The sequence below is a fragment of the Vanessa tameamea genome, chromosome 17 (genome assembly GCF_037043105.1).
Source record: "Vanessa tameamea isolate UH-Manoa-2023 chromosome 17, ilVanTame1 primary haplotype, whole genome shotgun sequence".
NCBI lineage: Eukaryota > Metazoa > Arthropoda > Insecta > Lepidoptera > Nymphalidae > Vanessa > Vanessa tameamea.
The window spans coordinates 9323557-9343591 of NC_087325.1; the positions used below are offsets into that span (position 1 = coordinate 9323557).

The window sequence follows — 20035 nt, forward strand, 5'->3', positions numbered from 1 at the left end:
GTTCTTTTTGTCACGCCATGAGCGATAAAATATAAAATAAAAACAATTATTTATATTTATAATTTGTTCATAGTGTCTTACTAAATTTAATAGCATAACATACCTACATTATAATTATTATTTTAAAGGGTTTTAATGAATTTTGAGAAAAAAATGCTGTTTTATTAAAACAATACGTTATCGACATTTTAGTGCCATCTCTTGGTGTAAGTCTGAACTACTATAACTATCCATTATTAATGGTCTCAAGGAAGAAAGTTCTCTAGGCGTTGTCTAGCGACAAGGGTTTCAAGGAAAACTGACAACGATAGTCAAAAGATGTCATGGCTTACTGGATTATTACTAAATTAATAATCTCTTTACTATAGTATCAATATCAATTATGATTTTAATATACCTTATTTTCGATTCAATTAAGTGACGATGTTAATATATTACGCTTCTGTAAAAATAATGACGGAAAGGATCTTTCATAATAAACATCATCGATCCTGTCAGCTTTAAAGGTCACCTTGAAAGAGCGCGAAAGCTTAAACGGGGGCAACAAATCACATGAACATCATAAAATAATTTGGGTGCATGCTTGTCCGCACGTTCCACCGGTCACGCTTATAGTATAAAAGTAAATAGAGTAGAGTGGATAAAGAATTTCATATCGTTGCGTGGTACTCGTACGGGATAATTCTTTAACGTCACAGTTCACAGTCATACTTCACACGTGAAACTTACTCCATCCGTGTGTTACGCGTGTTTTATTTTAGTCGATTTAGTTAATTATATTAAGTAAACTATAGTTTTCATTACTAAAATGGATGTGCCGGCAAAGGGGAATATTTTAGGACGTAAGTAATTAGGGTGTTACTTTTTTTTTAATTATATTGTTGTTAAATCAAATAGGTAAGTTGATTTAAAAATTTAATTTAATCTTATTCTTACTTTACTTAATGTCTTAATGTAAACTCTTAGTCTCAAAGATAAAATAAAAAATATAAGTATTTGTAGTAAGTTGATAAAAATGGTTTATATTTTTGTTGCGTGTTGTTTATGAAACAAGTTTGTTTTTATCGGCTTGTAATAATTCATAATAATCGGTAACACATTAAGAATCACTTAGTATTGTATGCGTATTATAAGTATTATAATATATTATAATTATTTACGTTACTTCGATTTAAAAAAAAGGTTACAGTAAAAAATTATAAACTTTAAAAAAATAATAGTAGATAATTAATTATAAAAGTAAACCATTTTTTTGAATTTTGTCTACTATATTGTGTATATTCTTCTATGATTAATTTTATTTTTGTTACGTAGGTAATTCGTTATTATTAAATATAATATTATTTAAAAAAAAATAGCCTTCATCATAAAATTATATCATATGAAATAATTATTTCTAGTTTGTATGAAATAATCATTTATATATATGCAACATGCAATTCAAACGATTATGACGCCACAGGTACATCTCTTATGTAAATCAGAGAGTTCAAGCTTTTTTTATTAGAATTTATTTAGATGACGCATTTCATCATACAAGATGTGTAAAACAATACGTATTGTTAAGTGTGTGTTCACATATATGTTTTTCTATACATATATAGTTCATTACTTTATTAATTTTAATAAAAATAAATAAATGATCAAAGATAATTGTTTAATGTGATTATTATTTTCTAATAAATATCGCACATTTATATGCACTTCTCCATTAGTGAAACAGGGCGGTTTAAAAGTATAAATAAGATAATGTTGTCAATATTCATTATATAATGATATCTGAAACAAAGAAAACAGTTATCGAAATTCAAATAAATAAGATATATTCTTTTTTTCCTCAGTTACAACGCACAAGTCATAATATATAAAGCCATTATACATATATCATGACATCTCTAGACATAATTATTTACTATCCATACATATATGTACAAACTTGTTAAAACCATGTTGTACTTTTATCAAAAAAAAGTTCTTTTGAATTTTTTTCTTGAAGAGCAATGAGAGAAAAATTTTAAGTTCAATGTTTCGAAATTTATGACGCAAAACGTACCGATAATAGCGCTTTCGCGAGATAAGGGAGAAAAATTTGGAACTATGTGCATGTAAGGCATTGGCTCTTTTGTACTGATATTAACAGCGCCAAAAGTAAAATAGTTTATCTTCGGTAACTTTTTTTTTTACATTATGATTGGCTTAGTCTTCAGTATTAGAACGTTCAGTGCCCGTAGATTTTACAAGTATCATACCAATTGACGGCCGAGCGGTTAACTTTACGTTTTTTTATACAGTTATATAGGATAATAAAAATAAATAAGCATATGAAATATCATATTCCGTACGGATAGTCCTGGAGTCAGGATTTGAATTCGAGCCTTTTGGTTATGTAAAGAAATTTGTTGCATTTTTTATTTTATCTGTCCTGGTTTCGCACGGGTTCAATATAAAAATATAATTAACACTCTATAGCATTCAGGTTTAAGGTAGTTTTTTACTAGTGAAAAAAATAAAAATAGAATTGGATCATTATTTATGCTTACGGAGATTACCTACATACAAACAAACCAATTTTATTTCTTTATTGTATTAGTATAAACTATATTTACAATAAATCTAAATAATTATCCATCTCGTGAGAATAAACGATCTGAGTGTTTTGTTAAAAGATAAATGAAACGTTTGCTCTGCAATATAATTGTACATAAATATCGATCAGTTGCTTAGTAAATAAGGAAAATAGATAGAAAATGGTCATTTATACTATTACATTACTACACGATTTAAAATAGATACGTAAACATACGTGTGATATAGCTCAATTCAATTATGAAAGTTAATACAAATCATTACTAATGACAGAAGTTACCTTTTTTTGTTTTAATTTTTAGAAAAATAGAGGTAGGCAACGATCGTTGACCATAAAGTACCTATTTTCTTTTAGTTTCTTGCTCGGAATAATTGAGTTCTGCACGAGTGTGTTTCATTGTAATTGTAAAATTAATAAAGCAAGATATTTCAATTTATTTTCTAAGATCAATAGAATAAAATAGACGACACTTATATTTTTACAAATATTAAGGGAGAGAATTTTAAAGATTGCGTGTTAAAACAGGTTTTTCATTGATCTCTAAATTAAAAAACATTCCATTCATCTTTCTAGCCCTTTGATTTTATAACAAATTATTATACTTATACTTTTTTAATGACCATTGTAGAAAAACCAGTTCTATTCATACGTAGTCATCCAGTTGGGCCGTTTGGATAGATCCCAATTTAATATGAATATACTTTTTTTAAGTGAAACAACTTTTCACTCAAGAGACAAAGTGTAAGGTAGACTTTTTCACTTCCTAGAAATCTGTAATTTTATATCTACAATTGTTATGCAATAAACTGTCTTGTTATTCCAGTCGCTTATAACTTTGTATATGCAAGACCATAATGACAAAACGCAGTGCCTTGAGACGTAGTATTTGAGTATTGTAGTACTGAATATGAGTGTTTTAGTAAGAGATAGCAACAAACCGTGCCAGTAGTTTTGTCTCACTCTCCATTCCCATTTTTAAATCCAATATGGCTTGAAATCCATTCGGTGACTTATTCATTCGTTTGCCTTTTTAATAATATAATTATTTTGTTATAATGTACTAAATGCCAATGATGTCGATAAGCTGTTAAAACAGAACTATGATATGTAGACGGGAGAGAAATCTCGTTTTACTATTTGAGTTACAGCATAAATATTAAAAGCATAACAATATCATGATAATTGTCTCGTTTTTGAGTAAATACTATTTTTTTTCTAAAAATGTAGAAAGGCAACTAGTAATACTTACTATTCTGATTTCGTACAGCTGAGATAAGTTAATTTTGTTTAATAAAGATAATTCTGATAACCGATCGCAACGGCACCGAGTTCAATGTTCGGAGTGCACAGATGTTCGGAAGAATTAGAAGTTACCGAAGTACAAACATTTTTAATTCAATCGTACCAAAACCGTTAAAATAATTCGAATGGAACTTGGTATGTAGATACATTACACAGAGTACGTCCTAACATAGGATACAGAAAATATTATTAAATAAGTAATAATGTTGTAAAACTTTTCTTTACTGAATTCATAAACATTGTATTTATAATCATCATACACCTCCGTGGTCGTAAAGTGTGTACACCGGTTTTCATGGGTACGCCGCTCCGAGGTCCCGGGTTCGATTCCCGGCCGAGTCGATGTAGAAAAAGTTCATTCGTTTTCTATGTTTTCTTGGGTCTGGGTGTTTGTGGTACCGTCGTTACTTCTGATTTTCCATAACACAAGTGCTTTAGCTACTTACATTGGGATCAGAGTAATGTATGTGATGTTGTCCAATATTTATTTGTTTATACACATATTTTTATCTCAATGAATTTTTTTGTATTATTTCCAGGAATGGTACCGGCACGGTACGTCCTAGCGATCCTCGGTTCTATCGGCATGGCAATAGTCTACGGGCTGAAGGTTAACTTGTCAGTCGCCATGGTGGGCATGCTGAATCACACCGCGATAGAGGCATCAGTACACGACGTGCAGGACGATGATAACTTTACCGCGCCAGCAGAAGATATGCAGTGTGATACTACGGGTAATTCGACTAGTGCGAAGGTAAGCCACATATTTGTGAGACCTATTTTAGAATACGCTTGCACTGTCTGGAATCCACAGTATAGTAAATATATAGAATTCATCGAAAATATTCAGGAAAAGTTTTTAAAATATTTAAAATTTTCGTCTATAAATAATTTGAATCAAATAGAAAAGATACCGACAACTGAACAGAGACGACTTGAACGTGATATGGTGTTTCTATATAAATTGATCCACAACATATTTGATTCCCCTTATCTCCTTTCTAAAATAAATATCAAGTGTCCTCGCCCTGGTAGTCGCAACAAATCGATTTTTGATTTTCCATTGACAAAAACTAAATATGCAGCAAATGCATTTATTAATAGATCATCTAAACAGTACAATAAAACATTTATCGAATGTGATATATTTCATCTCTCCCTTAAAAAATTCAAATTACAAGTAAAAGAAATATTATACTCTGAAGAGCCTTAATTTACTCATGCATCTTTAATTAATTAATTATAATTTAATTATTTATTATTAAATTATGTTTTCTTGATTTAAAAATTAAATTTATATTAAATTAAATTATATAAATGAATTATATAATTTCATGCACCTATTAAATATAAAAAATGTCTTGTTTTGTAATTACTTATGATTAATTTATAAATGGAAACTGTTTTGGTTTAAGAATTGTTTTATATTTTTTTTTATTTTATTGTAATTATTTCACTGTTTGTTTCCTGTACACTAAATAAATAAATAAATATAGCCTATTCCAATGGAAGTAGGAAAAAAGGTAAACAAACCTTAGATTTACGTATAACATGCGGTTAGCTAATAAGTCAGCTATGTTGTGCACTATTAAGATTTTATGATTAATATATCTTTACTTATAATACAACACTATCGCACTTAACCACTTATTTCCACTTAAATTTTAGTTTTAAAATTCCGATAGCAGTTTCGTCGTCTTTCAAAACGCCGTTTTTTCGCAAATCCATAGTGAATATCATAGATTAAAGACGCTGTCGACCAATGATATCACGTCAATTTGCTGTCAAATGTTGTTTATTTGGCTTTTTTCCTATTATGGTTGGAATAGAGTATATGTGTTGTGGTGGTGTTGTATCTCTTTACAAATCGTAAATGGATCTTAAACCGAGATGGAAAGGACTGAGAATACTTCATTTCACGCTTGACTGTAATAGAAGAATGTAAGAATACCATTAGGATTCAACATGCCGGTTTCAGAAGTGATTTTACCAGTATAGATAATATAGGCGTATTGGAAAGAGCTCGGGATCACCTAAACAAGAGATATTTATCTAAAAGCGGATTATATCAGTTATTCAGAGAAAAATATTACATGAAAACTAGCTCATAAAATAAGAGAGAGCAGTAATAAAAACAGTGGGAAATATTTTGGCATTCGTTTTTTAAATCTTTATAGTTATAAAAAAAAAACAAAATAAACAGATTTAAAGTACGGAATTTTAATATACTATCAACAAATGAAGAGTGGTTGCTTTAAACGTAAATCTTTTTATAGGATTAAGAACAGCAATAAAATATTTAAATTTACGTTCATTTGTTGTCCTGGAATTGACAGACAGACGTACCGTCTGTGTATATTTCTGGCCACATAATAATAAAAGTGTGGATATAAATGCTTTAATACATACACGAGTGCCTTACGTTACCGTACGTTATTATAGCTGTTTAGTTTTGTACTTTTAAAAATGGAGCAACATTTTATAAACACCACTCGTCCCGATTTCTTACTAGTGGCAAAGGATTTTTTTTTACTTTCACAAGTTTTCTTTCTGTGAGAATTTTTTACCAGATCTATTAGAAAATTAAAAAAATGATATCAGTAAAGTCGTTCTCAAGTTTAGCATGGCCAAGGGAAATAAGGATTTATTTTTATAATTGTATATAGAATAGGAAACCAAACATAACCCAAGTAACGGGCAAACTGTGGAGAAGTAATGATAATAAAAAACTTGTTATAATATTTATTTTAATATAATAAAGCTGGTGAATTTAAATATAAAAGAAAAGTTTAATAATAAGACGTAATAACAACATAATACTAATAATTTTGAAAAATTGTGGCCGATAATCCATCCATCTGTACTTTAATCAGAATATAAAATTGACACTGACAATTTTTCGATACCTAAAGTATCTAAAGGTGGAATTTATACGATTTTTTTTTATATTGGTATTCACTCGAAGTGAAACACGTTCACGTCCAAACAAAAATTTTAAATCAAAATGAATAATAATGATTAAATTAGTTAACCGATCCAATGCAATCATTATCCAATATTGGCATTCGGTATAGAAATGAATATTTCCCCGCGAACTTTCAGGTTTATTATCCGATATCAAGTTCGAAATCTGCTTTAAACATAGAGCTTTACATAGACAATTATAAACTTCTAGTAATTATTAATAGATTGATAGATTGAAGGCGTTTTGTTGATTTATTGGAACGATTCCAGACATTCAATTCAAACATCGTTCATATGGCGAGGAATAATGTTTTGTCCCGAGAACCAATTTGTTAAAAAATTAAATAACCCAAAAATAATTTGATCTTTCTGCACTTACTAAACTTATTTTAGATCTAAATTTTGTAAATTAATTAGTCTTATGTCCAGTTATGATATTTAAATGACAAAACTTTTTTCTTACGGATCGTAGAATTGTCTACGAGGCTAAATACAGAAACTACCATTGTCTTGCTATTTAGGGATTAGAAGGTTACAAATTATAAATAGTAAGTTAAATGTATGATAATGCACTAATGTTTCAATAAACCATTTTTCGTGAGCAAATCGTATCTTTTTTAAAATTAAGTATAAGTAAATTTATTTTAATCAAAAATTTAAATATAGGTACTTGATCTATTATTCTCAATTTGAAAAATGATTTGACCCATTTCAATCAAATCCGATTCATTCGGTTGGGTCATAACTCGTAGCTATAGTCTTGTTTATGTCGAATACTTTTTAATAGTATTCAATGAGAGCGGATAGTTTTATAATTGGCTTAAAGAATTTGGAAGTGTTTACTTTGACTTGTCACGGAAAGCACTTACAACCGTTGTTCATATATCTGAAGTATTTCCGGTTGCATCGGATTTACTATCCATCAGATTATGAGACTAGACACTATGCATTATAATTTATTTCCCGCGCATTTGGTTCAAATTTTGAAGGCCATTTTGGCGCTAAAGAGGTCACTATCATCATCATCATCAACAGACTTGTTCTTGTGATTAAACTGGCTCATATTTACTACAAACCCGAACCAGCCAATAACGGGAATTGTCGTTTGGTGATTTATTTATAGAGCTTGTGTGCATAATGCTATTTTGTTGTTTACGAAGAATTATATTTTGTTCACGTGCAACAAAAAATGTTTTCATTTGTAAAATATATCTAAATAACTGTAATGTTTAAAATATTAATTCTAGGAGGCAGACGGACCTTTTCCGTGGTCATCTGAAATCCAGGGTATCGTTCTCAGCTGCTATTTCTGGGGATACTTCGTTTCACAAATTCCTGGTGAGTTACGATTAAAAATAAACAAAATTAATTTTTACTAAATATAAGCCACAGTACTTACAGTTAGAATATATATAAAAGCACCAGTAAGATACAATGATATTTTAAAACATAAAAATGTTTTCACAGGAGGTCGCATAGCGGAATTGTTCTCGGCGAAATGGGTGATGTTCTTCAGTGTGACCATTAATGTTGTGTGCACGCTGCTCACACCTGTCATGGCCGAAGCGCACTACGTCGCGGTGGTCGTCATGAGAGTGGGCGAGGGGATCGGTGGGGTAAGTTAACAACAGTAATATTACACTAAGACTAAGTTTTTGGGAATGATTGTTTGTTAATACTAACAGGGCTTCTTCTGACACATCACCCTCGGACAGTATGACTTAAGCGCTAAAATGTATTTTTTTTAGAAAATGTGGTGTAAAGATTTTATTTTAAATTGACTATCATATCATAAGTAGTAAGAGATTATCTTATTCTTGACATCCCGTGTGCCGTTAGGTATTGTGCATTTTTGGGCATTATTTTAGTTTTCCCAATGTGTTTACTTTACTTACATTTGAGAATAAATGTCTTGCAATAAAGGCGGTAAAGTTCGCAAATGAAAAGAGCAAGATTGATCCTTCGCGGATCTTTCTTCTCCCTCCCTTTTCCCTCTGTCTCACGTAAGACACTAGTAAGAATCATATATTAAAAGCGTAAGCCAATTTTTGTCCCAATGATTATGGCGATAGCTGCACATAAAAAAATCGATTATGGTCTTATATTGAAGAGCTCTAGTCGTAGATGTGCAGAAAATTAAAGAGGCATCTTGATTGCTATTTACTAAATTGTTACAATTTAAAAAAGAATTAATTTAGAGAGCGGAAGAAAGTTACTGGTCGGTTAGAAAGCGGTGCTACGGCTGTATAAGAAAAAAATCATTGAAATAAGGTTTCATTATTTTGGCGCCAAATTTAGATGAATAACTTGCAGTTTACAATGAAATGAAATCAAAACAAAACCGGTCATAGTAATAATTCAAAGTAATGTCATTCCCACAGTCCAGTTATCTCTTTCTTTCTTATCATATTTTTGTTTTTAATTTATAATTCGATATCTTTAACAATAACATTGCATATTCTAAAAAACCGAATCATCATTTTATTGGCACCAAATTGTTCTATGTAATTACATATAAAGTATATTTCCAGGCATCACGTTCGTAGCACGTGCTCGCATTGTTTATTTTCGTAATCGTAAAGATTTCATTCTTCCGAAAATATCTTTTAGTGTCATTATTCGCTGGCGTATTTTATGAAATAAAATTAGTACTCGATGATTTTATATTTGTTATTTATATTGGTGTTGTTTATTAATTATATTAATGATCAAACTGTACTTAATCAAAGAAGACTCATATCATGCCGATATTGCACAGAATCATACCATAATTATGACTTCGAACCATCCATTAAAATTAAAATCTCTTGAAAACGTAACACTCACATTTAAATAAATTTAAACTTTATGCTTAAAAATTAATAGTTAAGTATATCAGGCGATGTAAAGCGTTATATTCGTTAATTTTCTCGCAATTCAACCCAAGTAAATTGTGAAATATTTTAATATACCTATGGTACGCAATAATTAGGAGGTAACGAGTGATAATTATTCAATTGTTTGTTTGCCTGACGATTGTCTTTAAGGATGTTTGCATAGGGGGTGACATTCCCCGCGATGCACGTGCTGCTGTCGAAGTGGGCGCCGCCCGCCGAGCGCAGTGTGTTGGCCGCGTTGGTGTACGCCGGCACCTCGCTCGGCACCGTCATCTCCATGCTGATGGCTGGAGTTCTGACTGCGACACTTGGTAATTGTAATTTTGCATTTAAACTGAAAAAGGCAATGGTGTCGATTCTGAAAATCCTTCTGAGTTCACTTGCCGGTTCTTTGGCGGATTGGGTGTTGTTTTTTCCGAAATAGTTGGTAGTAGTACGGTAGTGTCTATTTCGAATGACTAATAAGTAGTATGTAGTAGTAACAATTTGTAAATGTCCCACTGCTGGGCTAAGGCCCTCTGCCTTAGAGGAGAATATTTGGAGATTATTCCACGTCGCTGCTACGGTTCGAATTTCATTGAAATTAGACACAAGCGATGAATTACGTTGTTTCCGTATACCGCTGAGCACGAGATAAATTATAAGTACCTACAATTATGGAAAATTCAGCAGTGCTAGTTTGGGTTTTAGCGCGAAATCGTCGGCTGGGATACACGCTTCCTAATCACTGGGCCATCTAGAATCTAAAAAAAATATTGTAGGAAGTTAGTCTTTATCTTGTTTTCGGTTCTCGTTGGGTAGGCTGGGAGAGCGTGTTCTACGTGATGGGCGGGCTGTCCTGTGCGTGGTGCGTGTTGTGGGTGTGGCTGGTGCAGGACTCGCCGCAGTCGCAGCCGCTCATCAGTGTGGAGGAGAGGGAGATGATCGTCACCTCACTGGGCGGGAAAGCCAATGATCAGGAGCATAAAGTAAGTTCCATTATTACTTTATAAACTTCAAGCGTAGGTATATAGATATTGTTCATGTATAAAAAATAATAATTAAAAAAATGTGCCTTACAGAGCCAATGTCTATGGGTAGTAATAATCTAGCAATAAGGTAGCAATATCTGCCCGAACCAACCACGTAAAAAGCGCTCGCGTGCAAGCAGTATTTTGGCTTGCCCTTGCCTCAAAAATATTCGAAGGGGCCCGGGTTTCTTAAGCCTTCGATAGAAACGATTATTCTCTTTCAGCAGAAGCTGGCCGTGCCGTGGAAGGCAGTGTTCACGTCAGGACCTTTCCTGGCTATCTTGGTGGCGCACGCTTGTTCGAACTGGGGCTGGTACATGCTGCTCATCGAATTGCCCTTTTACATGAAGCAAGTACTCAAGTTCAACATGACTGAGGTATTGTGTCGAATTTATATAAAGATATTTATTTTTAATGCATCAGTTCAGAACTTTGCGTTGTCAATCTAATGTCAATCAAGAGATCTTAAATATTCTTTACGGGTTTTTCTTTATTCACTCAAGGCATAAGTCTGTAACATTGTTGAGGATTTTCCTCAATTTTTTCTTATCACATAATAAAAAAATCTGATGAAATTTCACGGTCACGTGATTTCGGCCAAATATGAAAAATACAGTTGCATCGAGCTTCTTGGAGATCTATTACATTTTTAGAAGATTAGATGGTAGAAAGGAAACAATTTTAAGCCCTTTCAGCAGCGAGCGAATACTGAGAAAAAGTTTTCTATAATGTAAAATAAAACTACATGGAAGCATCTAAAATAAAATAAAAATTTACGAATTGCAGAATGCGGTAACAACAGCTCTGCCTTTCCTTTCGCTCTGGTTCTTCAGTATCGGACTAAGTCGAGGTCTGGACTGGCTACGCAGTAGGGAGATCATCACTACCAGCACTGCTAGGAAGATAGGCACATTGTTCGGTAAGAATGTAGTTTAAAATAGAAGTCTTTGCTTAGAAACTTACTAATGTATTTATATGTGCTTTTGGATATGTTACCAATTGAAGTAATATATATGCTCTGCTATATACCTACCTATAATAGCCAAAATATTAAGGGCAATATCTAAATCTTAATATTATATATTAAGATCACAGTGGATATTAGTGGGAACTGTTTCCATCAATGTTATAATGTCTTCTGGATTTGCACTACGAATGGGAGTTCCACAAGGTATAATTTTAGGATCTTTTTTATTTTAGCGATATATAAATGATCTTTTTTTCGATTGATGTACACCAAAAAAAGATATCATAATCATCAGAAAGACACAAAATGTCCAATAGATAGCTTTTAAGCTAGCATTAAACAGTAGTAGTGACCCTAATATAATGGGGGCTGACTTTAATGTCGAAGTGTAAGGGGGTTAGCCCTGGGCAGCCTGTCGGCCCACTGTAGCGTGTGTGCGCAGCGTCGCTGGTGCCGGCGGCGTGCCTGCTGGGCCTGAGCTTCGTGCGCTGCGACCGCGCGGCGGCCGTGTCGCTGACGGCGCTCGGCGTCACGGCCATCGGCGGCATGTTCTGCGGGTTCCTCTCCAACCACATCGACATCGCGCCGAACTTCGCCGGTACCTTATTACGTACATAAGTATCTATCGACAAATCAAATCGTATATGTTACTGTAAAAGCTCGAACTAAGGTAAATCTTAAGATTTTCCAGTAAAACCTAAGATTTACCGACATGAGTTGGTAAATGTAAGTATTTTTTATAAAGGAACGACTTTTTCGGACTTTTACCATTCCAACCTAAACTTTTTTTTTTTTTTGTTTAACGAGGAGGAAATGCATTTACGCATGCCGCCCGGTCGGGGGACCGAGACGGGTATGTGGTACTCAACCGGGATCTAATGCCCCGTGCCAGGGCAAGCTAATGCTCATGCCCTGTCCTAGCCATTAAAACCATACTCAGGTTTCCACCATGCCGCCGAGTGGTGAGGCCACAGGATCGCCAAGAGCATGCAACCGCGATCCCACCAGCGGCAGCCGCCGCAAGGCGGCTGAATATTCATGGAAAGCGCGCCTAGAGCGCGCCTTCCCCCTCATCCTCCACGTGAGAATGTGGCGAACTCCCCCGAAACCACCACTGAAGGCTGGGCGTCAACGAAGCTGACGCCTCGGCGGATAAAATGGTAGGCTCCGCCGCTGACCGCTGGTGTAAAACACCTGGGAGGCTCGAGTAGCGAGCCCTCTCGCTCCCTCCTAGCCAACGAGGCCACTCACATGGTCCGCCCTGACGCCCATCAGGGACGTACCAGAAGCAGCCCCGCGGCATCCCTCCCGCCAGTCTTAGCCGTGGCCGAAGAGTAAGCTCAAGCCAGCCCCGTTGGCCAGGGTACACCACGAGAAGGTGACTGACATGTTCCCCATTCCGACCTAATCTAACATGTAAATCCTAAGATTTACCAAGTGAATGATGGTAAAATTTCGAATCCCAAAGTTTTATGGACATTTACCATTCATAATCGGTAAATCTTAGCTTTTACTGGAAAATCCTAAGATTTACCGTAGTTCGAGCTTTTACAGTAACATATAAACGTATAAGAGAGGAGCAATAGCGATCGACTTTGCATCGTTGTTTGGGGGTACTATAGGAATGGGGCTTGCTCTTACCCCGGTAGTATTATATTACAAATTTTAATGTATACACTTTATTGTTTAAAGGATATAGTCGATCTTATATTTTTTCTACATGGACGAAATCACATCAAATAAAATTCATCCGGTCGATATTGTACGAACGTCAATTTAAATTCACAATATACGAAGCAACAAAGTATTATTTTGATCTGTGTTCTATTTTTAGGCACACTAATGGCTATAACCAACACTGTTGCAACGATCCCTGGAATCGTCGTACCCATCTTCGTGGGAATCTTAACTCATGGCAATGTAAGTTATTTTTACTATAAATTCTATTTGGTCCTTCGAGCCGGATTATGAAACTTAAATTCATAAGGATGATCTTTTTTATCTTTTGTTAATATTATTTAATTATTAAAATATTATTAAATTGTGCCAGTAAGTAGTATATACAATTTAGTTTTTTTTTTAAATTGCAGCAAACCATTTCGGCTTGGCGTATCATCTTCTTCGTTACGATAGCTTTGTACGTAGTGGAAATTGTTGTCTACACAATTTTCGGTTCAGGTGAAGAACAGTCATGGAATAAAGTACCGGAAGTTGATGAAAAATCGGAGGGCACACCGTTGAAAAACGAAGAAATTGTTTGAAATGGATGCAATCTAAACTTTTAAATGTAATGCTGTAAACATCGCTTACATTTATATAATCTTTGAACGATGAAATATTTATTTCGCCATGAAAAATACACAAGTGAATGCATAACAGATAACAAATATTATAACAAAAAACAGCACGTTATGGTTTGTTGTTGTTATATTAATTTCACTGCGATTCTTCTTTTTGAACGATTTACTTATTAATTACGGTAAACAAGTACATAGTTTAATTGTACGGTAAAGTCCAAGAAAGTAAAGACATACACACAATTGAAAAACTAGAAGTAATTGATGTTTAATTCCATGATTATAAAAAAGTGATGAAAAGTTAATCTATCCTTGGTCTCTCTAGTAGCAATACTAATAATTGCACAAAATTATAATTAGGAAATGACTGATAACATCATAAACCTGTAAATTATCGTAAAATTTTAATCAAATAAAAGATGGTCCATTTCATAGAACTATATAAACCAATTTACAAGAAGCATTTCACATTAAAAAAAAAAAAAACAAAATGGTATTCTGTAAAACATAATATTAATATTATTATGAGTAAAACGCGTTTATAAAGTTATTTTAAATGGACATATATTTAATTTAATTCCTAATACTATACTGAGTTAAAATTAATTATAAATTGTAATACTCGTAACATCTTTACGATTATGTTTATACAATGGTACTTATATTCATTGTTCTTAAAAGCAATTATCAATGCTCATAATTATTATGATTATAATTGTAATACTTATTATATAATTCCAACGCACTGTGAACTCAGTTTGTAAGACTGGAATAATTTAACTGATTATTATCTTCTTAGTCAATTTATTTAACATATAAATTATTAAAAACTGTTATTATAAAAAAATATTCTTGTAATTTATATTATTAGAAGTTAATTCCATTATATATTTTAGAATGTTACTCTAAGACTGCCAAAAGGGAATTTAATCTACATCAACTTTGGTCTAGGTACTTATGTAATTTTTTTTAAAGAAATGTCATATCAAATAGCTTTGTCATAGACAATCATAGCTTTGTCTATAGATTTACAAATGACTAAGCCTTAAGTACTTTATATTGAATCTTTATCACATTTACTTCACTAAAATCGAGTAATAAGTATTTTTTTTAAGACTGGGATAAATGAACATATTACAAAGAGTGTTAAATACATTATTTATATTGTTTAATATATTAATAGTTAGCTATAGTTTTTTTTTAATAAGAAAATGAGCCAAGATATTAATCTCTATTACCTAAATATTATTTAAGAAAAAAAAAAAAAATTAATAAATAATATATTTTTGCATTTTGATAATATAATAAAGAAGTAATAAAATATGTGTAGCTTTTTTAAAATGTATGGTGTATGCTTAATAATGATTTTATTTTGTATTTAAAATTATTTTGTGCTTGCCAAAGACATTTATTGTACTTAGCTAATAAATGTGATCATTAATTTTATTATATTTTGTTTCAATAAGTCTGTAAATAACAACGCTTAAAATTTGTCCGTATGACAATTAAATATAATAATTGACAAATACATTCATTTTTAAATTTAAAAATCGAATTACAAATGATTTATGGAACAGATGTTTATAAAAAAAATACAATAACTATTCAAATCTTTATTTATAAAGTTACTAATTTGGTTTTGGTTACTTTAATCTAACAAGTCGCGATATGTAGGCGGGGCCGAAGTTGGCGGCGATGTCGGGAACCACAAGTTGCCCGTATTTGGGTCGCGCTGCTCCTGTGCCCAGGCACAGAGTACTGCTCAGGGCACTGAATGGTTTTGTTAAGTCTCTGAAACATCGTACAAAATAATCATGTTATTTACAATTTAATGTATAAGTCGGAGGATGATTTGAAAAATTGTTTTTTTGCGAAAACTTGCAAAAGTAATTCTATTCAATATTTGGGTTCTTCATTATGTTTTTGCTAATAACAAAATTTATTAATTATTAGAGATGACTTTGATCATCGTAATTCGGTCTAATCATGAATTTTAAAACGATTTTTTTATCAAAATTCTCCTCGCAGTTTAGCGTGACACAGTAAACAAACAGACAATAATATTTTTATAATAATATAGATTCAAATTTTAATCATCACTGCGGTATACTATAAACTTATGTACTTTCAATACCACTATATGAAAAACTACGTTGCACCCCATTGCATTACAAACTGACACACGTGGAGCTTAAGGTTGTCAAGCTTCGGGATGTGTTTTATAGTGATTCAAAGCGGAGTATTGTATTAGAGTTGGCCATGTGTACATGTGTACGAGCGCACCTGACGGCGGCCACGAGCGCGTGTTCGCGGAAGGCGCGCTGCAGCGCGGCGTGCACGACGCCGTCGTTCTGCGCCGGGCTCAGCGCGCACGTGCAGTACACCACCGCGCCGCCCACGCGCGACAGCCGCAGCGCGTTGCTGCGGGGATTCCGGTGTATTCGTATCATTATCACTATTCGTCGAGGCGGGGGCTGCCTCGTTGCTGTAGTGGCGGGATATGAGGCCCCAGACCCCGAGGTTTCAAACCCAGGTCGGACCGATAGAAAGTTATTTTGTTTTTCTGTAGAAAAATTCTCAGTAACAGCCCCGAGCCTGGAAGATGGAACCGAGGACTATCACGTGCCTCGAAAACCAGGTAAGGCTGTCTGTCCTTTGCCTGAACTCTTTTGGAGTCATGTCGGATCTGTCATCCCATTGGATTATGACAGTGACGGAATGGAGAGTGCACCTGTAGAGAGAGCTCACTTGTGCAATATAATATGTGTGGCTCTATTCCAATCATCTCATTTGGCTGTGCAGCATAAAAGTTGACACTGTTTAAAATCCCGTTTTTCGCATCGGTCGTGTCCTCCTATCCGATTATGAGAAAATTGAGAAACTTACACCAATAGCTGTGTTTGGACCTCCGGAATGTTCAGCCTCTCTTTAACACGATCCGGTCGAAATATATTGTTCTCGTCCTCCGTGACTGAATGTCTGTCTGTTGTGCATGGCACATCTACTAAAACCTACAACCAAAAAAATATATATTAAAGCAAGAAAAAATAAATGTACGTTAGGTTAAATATGTAAAGATGAATGAGTGAGCCAGTGAACGACAGGCACTTAACATCTTAGTCTCGCATTGGCGATTTACGGGATTATCAATATTTCTTGCAGTGCCGATATCCATGAACGATGGTGTCCATGATGGCCTATCTATATTCTGATACAGATAAATAGATGGGACAACTCAATGAAAATACTCGTAAGATATGCATTTAAATATTATTATGGATAAATTGTTTGTATGTCAAGCAGTGAAATATTTATAGGATTTCGATCAATTTTTTATTTTGTATGACTGTATATATTATTTCCGTTTTCTGTTGTAGAGTCTATTCTATTAATCTTTACTCTTCCTGCTGTCGGAATAGGTAAAGCTAACCTTATCAAAGCCAAAATCGTCGGTGAGGAACCGTCCGTCAACTCGTGATATCAAAACCCGTTCCTGCCATTTGTTGCCATTCTCGTAGTCTAAAAGGTAGTCCCGGAATATTCGAGTTATCCTGCAACAAAATACATGATTTTGTTGTAACTTAATGTATCAAGACTTAATCAATTATTATATAAATCAAATTAAACTTATTCAAGTACGATCTTACTTACGGGCACTCCTCATTTTTCTGATATTAAATGTTTACCCCCGGTTCGGAATGTAGATTATTGTGAATAAATATGATATTGTTGTACACATAATGCAACTGTATGTATGCCTTGCGACACTAGGCAGGGCGAGCAGGGCGAGTGGGGCGCACCTGTTGGAGCGCGACACGGACGCGTCGTTGCAGAGCAGCACGTCGGGCAGCAGCGTCTGCAGCGCCGCGAGCGCCTTCCCGCCGGGCGCGGCGCACAGGTCGAGCGCGCGCTCCCCGCCGCGCAGGCCCAGCGCCAGCACGCCCAGCACGCTGGCGCCGTCCATGGGGTAGTAGTTGAACACTCCTACAGAAACCCAGAACGTGAACCAGTCCAGCTCATTCGTTGCAGCTTATTGTTTAGTTGTACGGTTTAATCGTAAACGAACCTTACCTGTTTTGCATCTCTTTGGTTCAGGAAATTTTTCATATTCGCTATTCTTTTCGTAAGTCATCACTTTTAAATGTTCGGGATACTCAAATTCTGTCTCTGGTTCGATGATAAGTGGAAAATCTGTATCTCCTACAAAATTAACAATTATGTTATAAATTTAGAATTAAATAAATTAGCATGCATTACATATACATGTATGTATATTTAAATATACATAGTTTTAAAGATAATACTTAGTACATGATTATTGAGCATAATTAAGCAATGAGATGAGACAAGATGCACTGCATGCATAGTCGTGGAATTATTTCCAAACCTCAAAGAGTAAGGAGGTCGAAACACAACAGAGGGACATTCACAGGCTGTTGCCATACTAAAAGCAATGAGATATAATTCAATTACAGATAGAAATCCTTCAATAACACCTACTATTAGCATAAAGTGAATAGTGCATAGACTCTGGCACCCAATCATCAAGTCCTTTAATCTTTGTTGCGGGCACGTACTGGTACAAAGCTTCCGACGACAAACCCATTGATGGCTGAATAATACGAGAATGGTCTATCTGTGCTTCCTCCAATGCTTTGTTCAGGGTGTATGCTGATTTTGAACTAAATGGAAAATATACAATTCTCTATGAACATATACAATTGATTTAAAATTGATAATATTTGTTGTGAACTTTAGTGTTTGCTTTTATATATATATAAAAACAATAATATGAGTACTTACACTTCTTCTTTTTCCTCTTCTTTTTTGTCTGTCCGTAGTATCCTGTTATCACTTAATTCTAATTTGTCCGGTACATTTTCACCTTGCGGATAAACTTTAGCTATTTCCTCGCTTTGTAATTTAGCTAAATAGTTGTCTAAATTATTATTATGGCTGTTATCTGCATTGGTTGGTTCTTGTGGTGTATATTGATCATGAAACGTCTTTTGCACAGACATCAAATTTTTGAGGCAATGAGCACCTTAAATTTACATAGGCATATATTATATATAAATAATATAATATATGAAAACCAATCTAAAATACTCATATTAATAAATTTAGTTAAAAGCTAACTAATAGAATAAGAAAAAAGATAAAAATAAGAAGGTTCTAAATTTTCCAAGGGTGAGTGAGCCAGTGTAACTACAGGAATAAGGAACGGTGGATGGATGCATGGGTGAATATTTCTTACAACATCAATATCTGGTGGCTTACCACCAGATGGCGTATTTGCCAGTCCACCCACTTATTTTATAAAATATGGAATTGTATAATAAATATACTTACTATTAATTTATGTGAAAAATTAGATGATGAGATTGAGGTTGTCAATATTAGCTAAATACATTTTAAATTCATCTCTTGCACAATTTGATGTTTATTAAATTATCCATTAAAACGGTATATTTGATAGTATAACAAAACAGGAATGACTACTTAATAAATCAAGATGTTTCTCAATAGATACCTCTGTGCGATAGATATTCCATAGTTTCTTCAGAATCGCCGTAATTGTTAATAACCGCTACATACTTAGACTTTCGCAATAGCGCTTCTCGCATCGGCTCCCATTTACTACCGAAGACTGATCCGTAAAACTCATCGAAGTGGTGTAAAGCTTTGTATTTTGGACCACTCTTCTTTTTTAATTTTGACTGTAAATAATTTTAAGGTAATTTTTGTATTTTTTTTTGTTATGAACTATGCTAATATAGGTTTATTAGAGATAACTTTACCCAGTGAGTTTTTGATTTAAGCCTAACTTGCAAAACCGAGTACGTATTTATTCGGGCATTTTTAAATATATTTTGAACACTAAACATATTTATTTATAAATCATTTACTATTTCCCCTGTTTTTATAGATATTTACTTTTAGGTTATTTTTGACATTGACATTTCTATGAATTAATGTTCTAATTCTCAACATATGTATTTACATCGATATAATATAAATGAATAAAAAGA

The 20035-nt window shown here is 33.6% G+C and overlaps 2 protein-coding genes across 3 annotated transcripts; one reads left to right on the forward strand and one right to left on the reverse strand.

Annotated features, from left to right (window-relative positions):
• Window positions 1-450: 450 nt before the first annotated feature.
• LOC113400244 (sialin) lies at window positions 451-14515 on the forward strand. Of its 2 annotated transcripts, none has more exons than XM_026639748.2 (11): window positions 451-842; window positions 4429-4643; window positions 8101-8191; window positions 8321-8469; window positions 9893-10040; window positions 10531-10697; window positions 10967-11116; window positions 11526-11658; window positions 12149-12304; window positions 13541-13626; window positions 13797-14515. In XM_026639748.2, the coding sequence occupies exons 1-11, from the start codon at window positions 809-811 to the stop codon at window positions 13965-13967; spliced, it is 1500 nt and encodes a 499-aa protein (XP_026495533.2). In that variant the 5' UTR covers window positions 451-808; the 3' UTR covers window positions 13968-14515. The 2 variants fall into 2 exon arrangements, with proteins under 2 accessions (XP_026495533.2, XP_026495532.2); XM_026639747.2 differs by having other exon boundaries at window positions 452-842; window positions 10964-11116; window positions 13797-14514.
• Window positions 14516-15601: 1086 nt separating this feature from the next.
• Window positions 15602-19964, reverse strand: L(2)10685 (lethal (2) 10685). Its single transcript, XM_026639745.2, has 10 exons — window positions 19805-19964; window positions 19537-19723; window positions 18807-19047; window positions 18504-18685; window positions 18075-18203; window positions 17804-17987; window positions 17434-17554; window positions 16890-17014; window positions 16287-16424; window positions 15602-15794 (listed from the first exon to the last, which is right to left on the reverse strand). Exons 1-10 carry the CDS (start codon window positions 19889-19891, stop codon window positions 15647-15649), a joined length of 1542 nt encoding a protein of 513 aa, XP_026495530.1. The 5' UTR covers window positions 19892-19964; the 3' UTR covers window positions 15602-15646.
• Window positions 19965-20035: the final 71 nt, after the last annotated feature.